This window comes from Camelina sativa, chromosome 10, assembly GCF_000633955.1.
Source record: "Camelina sativa cultivar DH55 chromosome 10, Cs, whole genome shotgun sequence".
NCBI lineage: Eukaryota > Viridiplantae > Streptophyta > Magnoliopsida > Brassicales > Brassicaceae > Camelina > Camelina sativa.
Window position 1 is genome coordinate 15,857,658 of NC_025694.1, and position 14,222 is coordinate 15,871,879.

The window sequence follows — 14,222 nt, forward strand, 5'->3', positions numbered from 1 at the left end:
GCCGTTAGTTAATACACACCGCTACTTAACGGATTGTGTTTGTTACTTTTTTTCATCTTACGATCTTAGCCGTTGATGAATGATAATGTGAGATCCTCGGATCCGTTCCGTTAACCGTTCATTACCCCCTAATTCTAACGCCGTAATTATTAGCCAAACCCCCTCATAACTGCCGTAACCGCCTCATGTCTCATATGTTTAATAAAGTACTAATCCTCTCTTCCATAAATCATTGTTATTAGATGTTACTAATTTTACTAGTACCACTAACTTTAATTGGGTTTCCCTAAACAAATGATTACAGTCCAAGAAGATAGCGTAAAGAAATTAATCTACAGTACAGCATTTTTATAAGAGCAAATTAAAATATTTTTGGATAGATTGTGATTCATTTACTTTGTAAAGAGAAAATTAATGATGTTCGTGAGATAGCCAAAAGGTAAACAAATTTATTTGTATCCATCTAAGATTCCAAGGTGTCTTAAATATGACAGATATCAGGAAAAAAAATGTCTTGAGACAATTTTTTACTATTAAAGAAAACAAAAAAAAAAGTAATGTTTTAGAACAAAAAAAAAAATTTGAAAACATAAAAATATTTAAATGTGGAGAACCTGGAACTGGCGCCCCAGCTATGTCTTTAGTAAAAATAAAGTTGAAAATATTTTAAATATCTTTGTTCCACAACTCTTATAGTAACAATAAATTTACTTCTTACTATTTTTAGCTTACTTATTTTTCGAGTGAAGTAAAAGTTGTTTCTTGAAGACAAAATCTCCACTCAAAGGAACCAAAACAAAAACCTTCCAAGAACTGTTGAGCACAACTGCTTGAAAATAAAAATGTTTAAAAAGTTGTATAAATTAAAATCGTAAACGGCTAAACCAAATTAACCTACTAAAAATCAGTGTTTTTCTGGTTAAAGGTTTTGAAACTCAATATTTTATTGCTTAGGTTTGGTCTAGATAGACTCTATACTAGATGCTATATACACAAAAGTGTTGTTGGGTCCATTGGTTGATGTTCTAAAGTTTGTTTAAAACAAAAGTTAAATACAACAATCTCACATATATTGTCACAAACTCACAAGATTATATTAGTAACAAATAATCCTAAAGTAAAGTAGGAGAAGCAGATGTGTTTATCGAAACAACGGAAACGCAGATGTGTGATTGGTTGGTTAGTGGAGGTGAACGAAAAGAATAACTAACGAATCAGAGAGCTTGAAAATGTCATGTCATCAAAAGAGCGGTGTGTTCCGTACGGCAGCTAATGGTTCACCACCACTGGTTTTATGCCGGATTTAATGGGGAAAACAAATATGTTCTCAATTTCCGAGCTTTTTTTGTTTTGATTTGGCCTGATGCACTAATTACGGTGATTAGTTGACCGGCCACATCATGCTATATTGCATTGCATGGTATGTTTCTACCAAATGTTAAATTACGTACGTTGTGGATTTATCATTTTGACACAACCCGAAGTCAAACCAAAAATAGTAAAATACATTTTTAGTTTCTTAAAATGAAGTATGAATATATATTGGTTTTGAATATATGTAAACGGATTATATCATTTTATTTTTAGAAGGGACGACTTTTTAAATGTAAAATTGATGATCTAAATAATTTGATAATTTAAAAATATAATTTACTAGATAAGGATCCGTCCGATGTGCGGGTTTAAAGTTTTATAAATAATGTTATTTATAAATTTTACTTTTGCTATAATATACTGATTTATATTCATTTACAAATCTTTTATGTATTTTATCATTAAAAGCGTATTTTTTACATCTAAATATATTTTATGTTACAAATATATTCTTTACCACCAGCTAGAAAAATGTCTGTATGAACACATTAAACCAACTATTATATGTTTTTTTACTTTCACTTTTGCATAGTGTTTTTAATTACTAAAATTATTGGTTCAAAAAATATTTCGAATTAAAAATATATTATATAGTATACTAATCAATGATGTAACATCATAATAGTATATGACCAACCATATAGAGAATCTTGCGTCTAACCTCATCCACCATAGAGAGAATCTTGACGCCATCTTCTTCCCTTGGGGAGATAACCTTACTTCATACCTCCTTCACCTTCCTCCCTTGGGAAGATAACTTTTCGTCCAACCTCCTCCACCATAGAGAGAACCTCGGCTCTGTCTCCTCATGTGTTGAGAGAACATGTTCACGTCTTTTAGCTATCTCAAAATGGTTGCTCCAACAACCAATGAAACTAAAGACCCTTTTCTAACGTCATAAAATCTTTTGATAGTAACTAATGTTAAATTTTCCAATGTATTCGTGGAAGTGTCTTTGACATACCTTGATGTAGCCTTTGTCTCTAGAACTCCCTGACTGCTACCTTGCTTAGTGAGCCCCATGTCCACTCCCGGTCCATGGGCCCACCTTCCTCACTGGATCCCATGTCTATTTCTGGTCCATCCATATCCGACGGCCGGGTTGTTACGTCCAAGAGGCTTTAAATACTTACCCCTATAAATCACCATATAATCTTTTCCTATGTTTTGTCTTCACTCGCACAATTCCAACAATCACTTCTCGAAAAGTGATCCTTCCTGAAACTACTTCAGTTCAAGCACACTTAACTCTGGAGTTCTCTCAGGTCATTAATCGAAAAGATAAGTGCATTTTGGTGACATAGGTGGCCAAATCAATTCTTTTAAATCTATCTGCAAACCAGGGTGTCACAGTCTCTGAGCTCCTATGGATCTATCAACAACAATTTATGTTCTTCCGATCTATCTATCTATGTTTGTTGTAAGCTTGTGTTTGATGATGATATTTGCAAAATGTATAATCTATATATAGATAGATTGTAAATGATTAAGGATAAGACAAGTGATTATATACATGCAAATTACTTTTTCTATCTAAACATTAAGGATAAGACAAGTGATTATATACATGCAAATTACTTTTTCTGATTTTTCTTCTTTCGTAATTCCTGGAGGAGTGTTAGTCAGTTTTGGCCTTTTTCCTTAATTATTGGATGTAAAATAAGATTATAAGAAGAAAAAGCTCACGTGATTTGAGAGCTGACTTACAAAGTTCAGACTGGAATTAATTGAAGGAAAAAAATAATGTCTTCACGCTAATACACAACATTTTAGATTTGTTTTTTTTTTTAAATGATGCAGCACATCTAGTGATCATTGCTGAGATAAAAAATACACGGACATCATTGTTGCTCCCATAAATTTCATTTTTTTTTATCGCCCAGTCCAACCGAAAATTATACTTTAAGGGTTGTACAATACGATTTTGAAAATGTTAAACTGTTACACATGCAACTCTAATACCAAAATTAGTTTTATGTAAACCAAACATGCATTTATAATCAAGCTAAGCCACATAGAAGATCACCATGATCATAACTTTGGTAAATGATATTTCAGGTACGTCATTGTTCTTTGATAATGCTTGTGGTCTTTCTCTGCTTTGGTTAAGGACCGGCCGCTAATATTTTAATTTACACGGTTCCTTCTATACCATGACATGATAAAAATTTACTTTTGATCTCGTCAAAAACTTATCATAGCTAGTACTAGCTATAAGCCTTTAACAAAATGATAAACATTTATTTTTCACAATCATAATATGAAGCTTAAGCTCCAGTATAGTTCTAAAACAAAGAAACAAGAAAATCAAACATAACTAGAAAGAAAGAACAAAAAAAAAGAAAATACAAACACTAAATAATATATTTAATTAATAGCAAAATAAGTAGCAAACCTAAACCTTATATCTAGATATATAGATACGACGGTTGATGAAAAAAAACGTTTGTATTACCTTTGCAGCAGCTATGCTCGAGAATAATAATTGAAGACTTTCCTATAATTAATCCTATTACACGAAGACTTTAATTGAAACTAAAGACTAAAGAGAGAAAGAAATGGAAGACAAAGTTGATACACAGGCTCTTTATTGTATGAACAATTGTTGTGTTCACCCCTAGAGGGGTGAATCTCTCTTATTCACTCTCTCTCAATTATAGAAACAAATTTTTAATTAAAGAAATAAATTCTGTATATTAATAAATTTTAAAATTAATAATTCTAAACATTATATTGTAGTTTTTAATTATAACATCTAAACCGAAGTTACTTTTTTATAAACTCAAATCGAAATAAAATTTTATTTAACTATAAAATCTAAACCCTAACCATTCTTTTGTGAACCCAAACCGACATATAATTTCGTTTGATTATAAAATCTAAACCCTAACCACTCTTTTGTAAACCCAAACCTACATATAATTTCTTTTAATTATAAAATCCAAACCCTAACCACTCTTTTCTAAACCCAAACCGACATATAATTTCTTTTAATTATAAAATCTAAATCCTAACCACTTTTTTGTAAACCCAAACCGACATATAATTTTGTTTACAGTAGTTGTAAATTTAACCCTAATTCTCTTTTATAAACCTAAACCGATATATTTCCTTAATAAAAACCTCTAAAAAATTTGTTTCCTTAATTTGTTTTGTTTTTTTATTTTAATTTTGATTTATTTTATAAATATGATATGACATGACATTTTGTTGTATTTTGATTGGTGAATGTAGAGGGGGTGAATGAAAAAGGGGACAATTCTTGGGTTCACCCCTATTCACCCCCTTTAAATTAAGGAAACAAATCTTAATTAAGGAAATAAATTATGTAGATCAATCAATTTTAAAATTATTAATTTAAATATTATATTACAGTTTTTAATTATTACATCTAAACCCTAACCATTTTTATAAACCCAAACCGACATATAATTTTGTTTAATTGTAAAATCTAAACCCTAACCACTCTTTCATAAACCCAAACCGACATATAATTTTGTTTAATTGTAAAATCTAAACCCTAAACATTCTTTTATAAACCCAAACCGACATATAATTTTGTTTAATTGTAAAATCTAAACCCTAAACACTCTTTCGTATACCCAAACCGACATATAATTTTATTTAATTGCAAAATCTAAACCCTAATCACTCTTTTGTAAACTCAAACCGACATATAATTTTGTTTAATTATGAAAACTAAATCCTAACCATTCTTTATAAACCCAAACCGATATAAAAATTTTAAAATTACAAATTTAAACTATAATCCTCTTTTATAACCCAAACCGACATGATTTCTTTATCAAAAGATCTACATAATTTGTATTGTCTTTTTATTTTAATTTTGAATTTTTTTTAATATGATATGACATGGTATATTGTTGTATTCTGATTGGTTAATTAATAGGGGGTGAACCCAAAATTTTTTCAATAAACATATCTAAAATTGTAAGAGACAATATTTGGAAAACTTCTAAAAAAACCATAAACATGTTTTACCAAATACCAAAAAAGTTGATAAAAATCTATGAAATCCATGACAAACAAGTATACACAGTACAAATTAACCAATCAATACAATAACCCAAAAAATGAAAAGATGTGTGGAAAGTGAAAACGTATGTAACAATCCTTTAGTTAACCCTTTAGGGGAGACACTTTTATGTTTCTTGTGCATCCTTTCTCCAACCCCACCGGAGCCAATCATGGAGTCTCCTCACGCTCTTTTATCCTTCATTTTCGTGTATCTTACTTCTTTGTTTGCAATACTTGTAACCCCCAAATCTGTGTTTATTCGTATCTATGAAAAGTATTTACTAATCTATATATACATTTTTTGAGACATTTATGAAATAAATCATGAAGTTCATACATATTTACAAGGAATGTCATTGGCATTTAATTTTACAATTATTTTTTACTTTAAATAATATCAAATTCGGAATCTAATTGAAGAAAATTTTCTCCTTTAATTATTTTTTACTTTAAATATGAATATTGTCATTTTTCCTTTTTTAAGTAACCACCAATTTGGTTTCTCCATTATAATCTTCATTTGGTAATATATAATTTGGAAATTTATAATAAATTGTGTGATTACAATTGACAAATTTTCCCAGCAATTTTATGAAAAGGATGAATGTTAAAAAAAACCAAAAAAAAAAAAGAAAAAAGGATGAATGTTCTATACTTTATCTAAGAATTTACTCCTTTTTTTAAACTATGTATATAAATTAAAGTTAAAATTAGTGATAAATTAATAAAAATTAAATCTTGATAAATCAATATATTTTCTTGGTCCCAATTTTTTTTATGGTTCTACTTAAGAATAGGTAAATTAATAACTCTATAAATGAACTTTATACAGTATGCACTTTAAAAAAATGATTAATATGTTTTATACTTACCCAAAGTGAGAGATGCTCTAGATAACATATTATATACACATATTTTTAATCAATTAATTAAAGTTTATAGAAGTAAACAATTAGTATAATTCATATAAAAAACAAACTTACTTTTATTTTCATTGCACACATAAAGTAAATATACTAAAGTGTTAGATTATTTATATATGAAACTAACAAAAATAGAAAGCCATTTCTATTGTAATGATATTATTGAAAAACTACAATAGAATTAAAATACTACTATCTCTACAGTGAAAACTAAAAAAAAAAACACTTCTCGACGATTTAAATATTTAAGAAACTGTATGATATCGTTTTTTCTATATTATAAAAATACACGGTATACACCTAAAACATAGAAATTGGACACTACATAATATACAGATGCAAAATACTGTTCATTTACAAAATACAAAAATTAGTTGCATATCTATAGTTAATCTACCAAATAAAATACATTTTACATTTTTTAAACAAATTTAGTCCTGCGGTGTACCGCAGATGAATATCTAGTCGTTAAGTATAATAACAAAAGAAGAAAAATGAAAATTTTCCAACCTTGCGCCATATAGAAAGAACATTACATATGCTTGGAGAGTTAAACCGTTTTAATTCAGTTAATCCGAAGCTTTCCAACATTCTTAACCAAATTTATACATTCAAATCCAACAATCAAAGATTGTAGATGTTACAATTTCTCCCTATAAAAACAACAGTTTTATCACTAAACTAATTCCACTTTTCATATGTACTAATAATTTTTATTTTGATATCATTTCTTTCACTCCTCCCCAGCTCGATCTTCATCAATTTAGAAACTGAATAATTTCTGTGATTTATTTTGAAGTTTTTTATAAACAATTATATTTTGAAAAAGGGTATCTATTTTGGTTCTTGAAAATTTGGTTTCAAAAGTTTACAGTTAAGAAAAAAAAACTCTAAAACAATTCAATTTTTTGATATTTGAAAGTCTAGTAAAGTAGTAAACAGAGCTCCAAATAAAATGGTGACACGTACCAATGTGGCATATTCTCAGTACAAAGCAAAAAGAGAAGCGTCAATGCTCGAGACCATCAAAACTCGTCACGCGTAGATGAAACAACCTCTGGACCATGACCATGAACATGCCTTTACTAATGATGATTGCCCTAATTACCTCAATGTCGTTGTTACTTGCCTCCGGCGAACCGATCGCAACAACTTTAGACGGCCCGTTCAAGCCATTGACCCGCCGGTTCGACCCGTCTCTACGGCGAGGCAGTGACGACTTGCCTATGGACCATCCGAGGCTGAGGAAGAGAAACGTCAGCTCCGATTTCCCAGAACAGATTGCTTTAGCTCTCTCTACTCCAACCTCCATGTGGGTCTCTTGGGTCACTGGTAAAGCCAAATTCTTGATTATATATTTCTTGAATTTTTCAATATCTGAAATCTCTAGGCTTTGAATTAGTCCAATTGAACTAGGATTTGTGAGATTTGTTTATATTCTTCTTCTTTTCACAGGTGATGCTGTAGTTGGGAAAGATGTGAAACCGCTTGATCCTAGTTCAGTTGCTAGTGAGGTTTGGTATGGGAAGGAGAAAGGGAAATATTTGATAAAAAAGAAAGGGAATGCAACAGTTTACAGTCAGTTGTATCCCTTTGACGGTCTCCTCAATTACACATCAGGCATCATACACCATGTCCTCATTGATGGTAACAATTACAAAGAGCAATTTCATTCTTCTTTCTTGTGTAGAGTTTCTTATGTGTATGAATGAATCTTTGCAACTTCATTTTGCTTGAGCTGAGTATTACCTTGCTTCTTAGTTCTAAAAGTTGACATTACTTGCAGCGACAACTTGAAAGTGTTTAAAGCTAGGCACCTAATTGTGAAGGAATTATTAAAACAATCCCCATATTTAACTTTCATCTTATTGTGTGTGGACTTGTGCTGTGTGTATATTTTCCTTAATAGAAAGAAAGATGATATCTTTTGAGACGCTCTTTTTCTAAATCTGTGTTGACTTTGCCACTGTCAAGATTTTATTTTTGCAGATATTGGTTGCAATGCTGACTGACTTGACATATATTGTAGGTCTTGAACCAGAAACCAAGTACTTTTATAGGTGCGGCGACAGCTCTGTTCCTGCAATGAGTGATGAACTTTCTTTTATGACTTTGCCACTGCCAAGCAAAGACGCATATCCTCATCGAATTGCCTTTGTTGGAGATCTGGGTCTTACCAGTAACACAACCACCACCATTGACCATTTGATGGAAAACGACCCTTCGATGGTTATAATTGTTGGGGACTTAACGTATGCAGACCAGTACCGTACAATTGGTGGCAAAGGAGTTTCATGCTTCTCATGTTCATTTCCCGATGCACCAATTAGGGAGACGTATCAACCTCGCTGGGATGCCAGGGGAAGGTAAACCTTACTATCTCTGGGTTAACAAGTTAGATTTGAAGAAATCTGTGTCGGTCCTGCTTAGCTTTCTGTCAACTTGTTCCACAATATTTTAGAGTGAATAATACTGTGCATAGGAAAAAAGGTTATACACTTAGGAGATTTTGGTGGTAAAACTTTGATTTGTGTGCAGGTTCATGGAGCCACTAACCTCCAAAGTCCCAACGATGGTCATTGAAGGAAACCATGAGATTGAGTCTCAAGCTTCCGGAATCACCTTTAATTCATATTCTGAAAGGTTTGCAGTTCCGTCAAGTGAGAGTGGCTCCAACACCAACTTCTACTATTCTTTTGATGCGGGAGGAGTGCATTTCGTTATGTTGGGTGCATATGTTGACTATAATCACACTGGTAAATCCATGGATACTTGCAGTCTCTTTTCTTTGGTTTCAGCAAAGCACTTGTATCTTTTGTACCCTGATTAATGAGGAAAATTTCTGGTTCTCCTACTTCAATCACTCTCATTTTTATGAATAATTAATGTGTTATTTTAGGAGCACAATATGCATGGCTAAAGGAAGACTTGTCTAAAGTTGATCGCGCAGTGACACCATGGCTGGTTGCAACAATGCATCCGCCTTGGTACAACAGCTACTCCTCGCACTACCAAGAGTTTGAATGCATGAGGCAGGAAATGGAAGAGCTTCTCTACCAACACCGTGTTGACATTGTGTTTGCAGGACATGTGAGTTCTCTATTTTTCTTGTTGAAACGGAAATTAAATACTCTTTGATTTCTTCCTCTTGTTGTTGAATATCTTGTCACTGTTTGTTTGAAACAGCCATGTTGCAGTAGCGAAGTCGACTTATAGTGATATAGAAATGTTATACTGTTGTTCTTCTTCTATGGTATGATTAAAAATGGCGTTTATTGCTTCTGAAGGTGCATGCATATGAGAGAATGAACCGCATATACAACTACACACTAAACCCGTGTGGGCCAGTTTACATAACTATAGGAGATGGTGGTAACATTGAGAAAGTTGATGTGGACTTTGCGGATGACCCTGGGAAGTGTCCTTCTCCTGAAGACAACATCCCCGAGATAGGAGGATCATGCCCTTTAAATTTTACTTCTGGCTCTGCAAAAGGAAAGTTTTGCTGGGACAGACAACCTGATTGGAGTGCCTTCAGAGAGAGCAGCTTCGGCCATGGAATCCTTGAGGTATATCTTCATATGTTTAATAAGAAAGAGTGATTCTCTTTTATGCGACGAGAGCTGACCATTAGAATGTGTTGTTCATACAGGTCATGAATTCAACGCACGCCCTGTGGAGATGGCAAAGGAATCAAGATGTGTATAAGGACGACATCTATGGTGACCAAATCTACATTGTCCGTCAACCAAATGTCTGCACTTCCCTACAATTTCGAGGTACTAGAGCAATATATGATATATCTATACTACGTAGCTCTGTGGTCTTAGTCTATATAGGTACAAGTTGTTCAATAAAAACTAATCCATATGACATTTTAATATATTTGCTTGCTGAAATGGGAAGCAGGCGAAGAAAGGGAGAAATCAGGCGGCAACAAGTCTAGGTTTTCCTCTCCCACGTTACTAATGTTCATATGTATATTCTTCATGTTTTGTACTTCTAGGTCCATTGTTTTTGGACATGTTATATAAAACGCGGGTCAACTATCATGGTTTACTTTGTGATTAATCTGAATTTGCTTCGAGTCTCTTTGCCATTTTTGGTTATGAAATCTTCTCTAAAGTGGTTAATTATTGCTAAGAAATCAAGCCCAAACACTTCCGTGTGTTGGGTAGACTGTAGTGTTATGCCCATAAATTGGTATGCCTGGTACTCTGAACGCTAGGAGAATTCCCCTTTATTTTTGTGTTTATGGCCTCTTCTTGGGTATTTAAATTCTTTGGTATGCAGATACTTGCATCCTTATTTAAAATTGAGATTTGCATTATCTACATATTCAAGCACTTGATGAGGCATAAAATAAAGACCACTACCTATAGCCTGGGTCTTGCCATGGGAGATTTAGAGTTTTTCAGGTAAGACTTGTTACATGAATCCCTCAATGAGTTTATGCTTCATTATCACATGAGTTGCTAAGTAATGCTCATTTGTAGTACGGTAGTACACTAGTACCTATTTTTTTTGACACATCACGTCAGTGACTTGAGTCACTTGACTACATGTATCATTCTTATTATTTTTTTTGAAAACTGGCATTTCCATTTCTCTTCTGTAGAATCTTCCTAAAAAATCATGAGGTAGGTGCCTCTTGCTCAACATGCCATTGCATTTTCCAAATATATATTGAGTCAAAACCGATGCTCCAAAGAGCCTCAGGTTAGTGTCCCACGGAGTAGTGAAAATGGTGATATCAATCTATTTACACGCCATGAATTTCTTTAGTTTGTAAAGTAGTTTGCATTTTCTGCATCCAAAACTGTCGAGTTACGACCAGCCTTGCTGGTTAATTAGTTTATAGTTTTGGACTCAATAGCCAGGGGTGAGGAAGATTCGGTTTGAATAATGGTGGCATAGTTTTTAAACCCACACAAAAAATATTTCGTGGCATCCCTATCCTATCCCGTTGTAGGCCAGCATAATTAGGTCTCCACTGTTTGAACCTATCGCTTACATGAATATTTTACATCAGTTGTCCTGTTCTATGAGTATTGGCTCCAATTGATGAAAATCTCCCTGAAACATAGTGTTTAAATTCCATATCATTGAATCTGTTTTAAGCATTTTGTGTGGCTATGCTAGCATAGAAAGAACTTGTGCTATATAAGTATTCGGATAATAAAAGAAATTTTTATGTTGAAGATGCATTAGCTGTTGGTAATGTGAAGAAGTGTTAGATGACCATTTGATGTCACTAACATTGGGAAAATGTATATAACTGAGAAGAATCTCGCCCTTTTCGTTGTGTAGTTTCCTGAGAAATATAGACGGTTGATGTGATCCCATTGCTGGAGTTTGGATGCAATCGAAAAGATCGACGCCAAGGTTCAGAGGATATGTGTGTAAGATAGTCAGACGTCAAACTGATCCCTCAACACATTCAGTTTGGTGGAGTATTTAAGGATAACATTCTCTACTCCTGCGAGGCTGGCGCTACAGTAAACAGGTGCAAGCTGATCTGATGAAAGAAGCAGTTCTGAGATATAGTTCCATTGCTTCGCTAGCCATAAAAAGTAAGCTGCCAACATGAGATAGACTGGTTTGATCAGGTGTTCAGAGTTTGAGACTTATTGCAAATGAGCCATTTTTTTGTTTTACAGCTGTCAATTAAATTTATTAATAATTTTTTGTTTTTAAAGGGAAGCAATTGTAAATATCCATATTCAAAGATGAACTACATGACAAAGTGAAATATATGTTTCCTTAGTAAAGATATTTTTTTCTTTAAATTTATATTTATATAAGAAAAATATTAACTTACAAGTATATATGGAAAGCAAAGAAGTTAAGCAATAAAAAATCTATCCAAGGCAAAAAATTTCCAATAGGCAATAGCTAAACAATTTTGCAATACAGCCAGGTTACAACTTACAACTTACAAGTTACAACTATGCATTAAAAAAAAAAAATCTTTTATGTGTTATTACTTATTAGAGTAATTATAATGACCCAATATAACAACACAAAATAAAATTAAAAGTTCTAGTACATGAAACAAAAAAGCCCAAAATACATTACTAGGAAGTTATTAACTGAAAAGTTGATTTTTACTCCCATGAAACTTTGCACGGTAGTACAATGATACCATCTTTGATATTAACTTTTCACTTTTTATTTCCCTCTTTGAATCTTGACTATAATGAAAAACTGAAATGATTAAAGTTGAAAGGTTGTGAAAGATTTTCTGAAAAAATAAAGAAAAATTCTATTGATATGTTTAAATTTTGGATTAAATTTTACATTATTGTCAACCTCAGCAAAAAAAAAAAAAAATACACCAATTGTTTTTTGCATTTGGCGGGAAAATTTTTGAGACACTAAAATAAAATAAAAAATAAGCCAAAAAAATGAAAGCCTCGCTCGAGAATCGAGAGTCTGAGTGAGAGAAGGAGAAGAAGATGAAGAAGCCAATTCCAAAAATTAGGGTTTTTGGTCAGCGATCAATTGCTTCTTCCTTTCTGAATCCCAGTTCGATTCCGTAAGCCTTCAATCCCCTTTCGATTTCTAAATTCCCTAATCACTCTCCAAGGTTTTAGATTTTGAGTAATTGATTCCGTAAGTGTGATTGTGTGTTTTTAATAGTGTCCAAGCCTCTTCGAGTAATCAATCGAACAAATCAGTGCTGCTTAAGCCCAACAACAACAACATTGAGGTAACGAACAATGACTCTCTCTCTCTCTCTCTAGATTGCTTTGGAATTTGAGTTGGGATTTGTTGGAAACTGAGCCAAAAGCTGAAACCTTTGAATTGATTTTGTTAAGAGATTTTAGATTTGGTCTTTGTTTGGTTCTTGAACAGGAAGGGATAAGAAGACCATTCACCTCTTTTGATTGCTCTAAACTCTCTCATGGGTTTGGGGTGGAGAGAAAAGCGAGGGAAGAGAAGAAAAAAGACGATGGTGGTCTTGAGAAGATGATGCTTCAGCAGTTTAAGCCAAGAGAGGTTCAGATAAGTGAAGAAGTGAGTAGGGAGATAACTGTTGAGGCGAGTCTTGAGCCGGTGGATCAAATCCCTGCTGAAGAAACAGATCATCTTGCTTCGCACTCCGATGAAACCAATGAACATATCATTATTGTGAAGGATGATAAAACATCAAAGAAAAGAAAAGATCCTTTTGAAGGTATGTCACTTTAACAGCACTTGGGTCTTGGGTAGACAACAAATGGCTCAAGCAAGTTCCTTTTTCATTGTCTATATGAGATTTCGAAAGAAGTGTGTGAATTGAGAACATTACTTGATGTTTTTGTTCCTCAGGTCGCATGCATCTTCTTTTTTTTTTTTTTTTTTTTGGTTTTAAACATAAGATCTTAGCCTTAAAATCTAATAATGATCTTTGAGATGTCAATAGTTGATAAGAGTATATATGTTGAATCACTAGGTATGGAGAGCATGAGTAGAACAGGAAAGTCTGTTATAGTCTTTGGAGACAACTCAAAAGTATCTAAGCCAATGCAAAGGGAAAGAGAAAGAGGAAGCAACAGTAATAGTAAAATGCAGAGATCAACATACAACCATTGTGAGTGACGACAACAAGTTCCAGTCACTTTTTTATACTTGGAAATAAATCTAACTCTATGTAGTTGAGACTTATATGAACTTTCTCCCAACAGATGCAAATGGTTCAGGATGGTGGGACTGTGACATGGAAGGTGTTGATTCGGAAGAAGTGGGACACAGTGAAGTGTGGGAAGGAGTTGGCTCAACAACATTCGGAGATATAGTTGATTGGCACTAACGATTAACAACAGGGTCGGTCCATGTCTCTGATATCACACCTTTTACTAATTATTATGGTTTGTCTGAGAAATTGATTCGGTTTGTGTAAAA

The 14,222-nt window shown here is 32.9% G+C and overlaps 2 protein-coding genes across 2 annotated transcripts; both read left to right on the forward strand.

Moving 5' to 3' along the window:
• LOC104719085 (purple acid phosphatase 23-like) lies at positions 7,308 to 10,436 on the forward strand. The gene is made up of 8 exons (XM_010436928.2): positions 7,308 to 7,667; positions 7,791 to 7,982; positions 8,365 to 8,701; positions 8,874 to 9,091; positions 9,235 to 9,425; positions 9,623 to 9,904; positions 9,988 to 10,114; positions 10,245 to 10,436. The coding sequence occupies exons 1-8, from the start codon at positions 7,400 to 7,402 to the stop codon at positions 10,367 to 10,369; spliced, it is 1,740 nt and encodes a 579-aa protein (XP_010435230.1). The 5' UTR covers positions 7,308 to 7,399; the 3' UTR covers positions 10,370 to 10,436.
• On the forward strand, positions 12,763 to 14,204 carry LOC104719086. The gene is made up of 5 exons (XM_010436930.2): positions 12,763 to 12,873; positions 12,978 to 13,047; positions 13,194 to 13,515; positions 13,774 to 13,911; positions 14,006 to 14,204. Exons 1-5 carry the CDS (start codon positions 12,794 to 12,796, stop codon positions 14,128 to 14,130), a joined length of 735 nt encoding a protein of 244 aa, XP_010435232.1. The 5' UTR covers positions 12,763 to 12,793; the 3' UTR covers positions 14,131 to 14,204.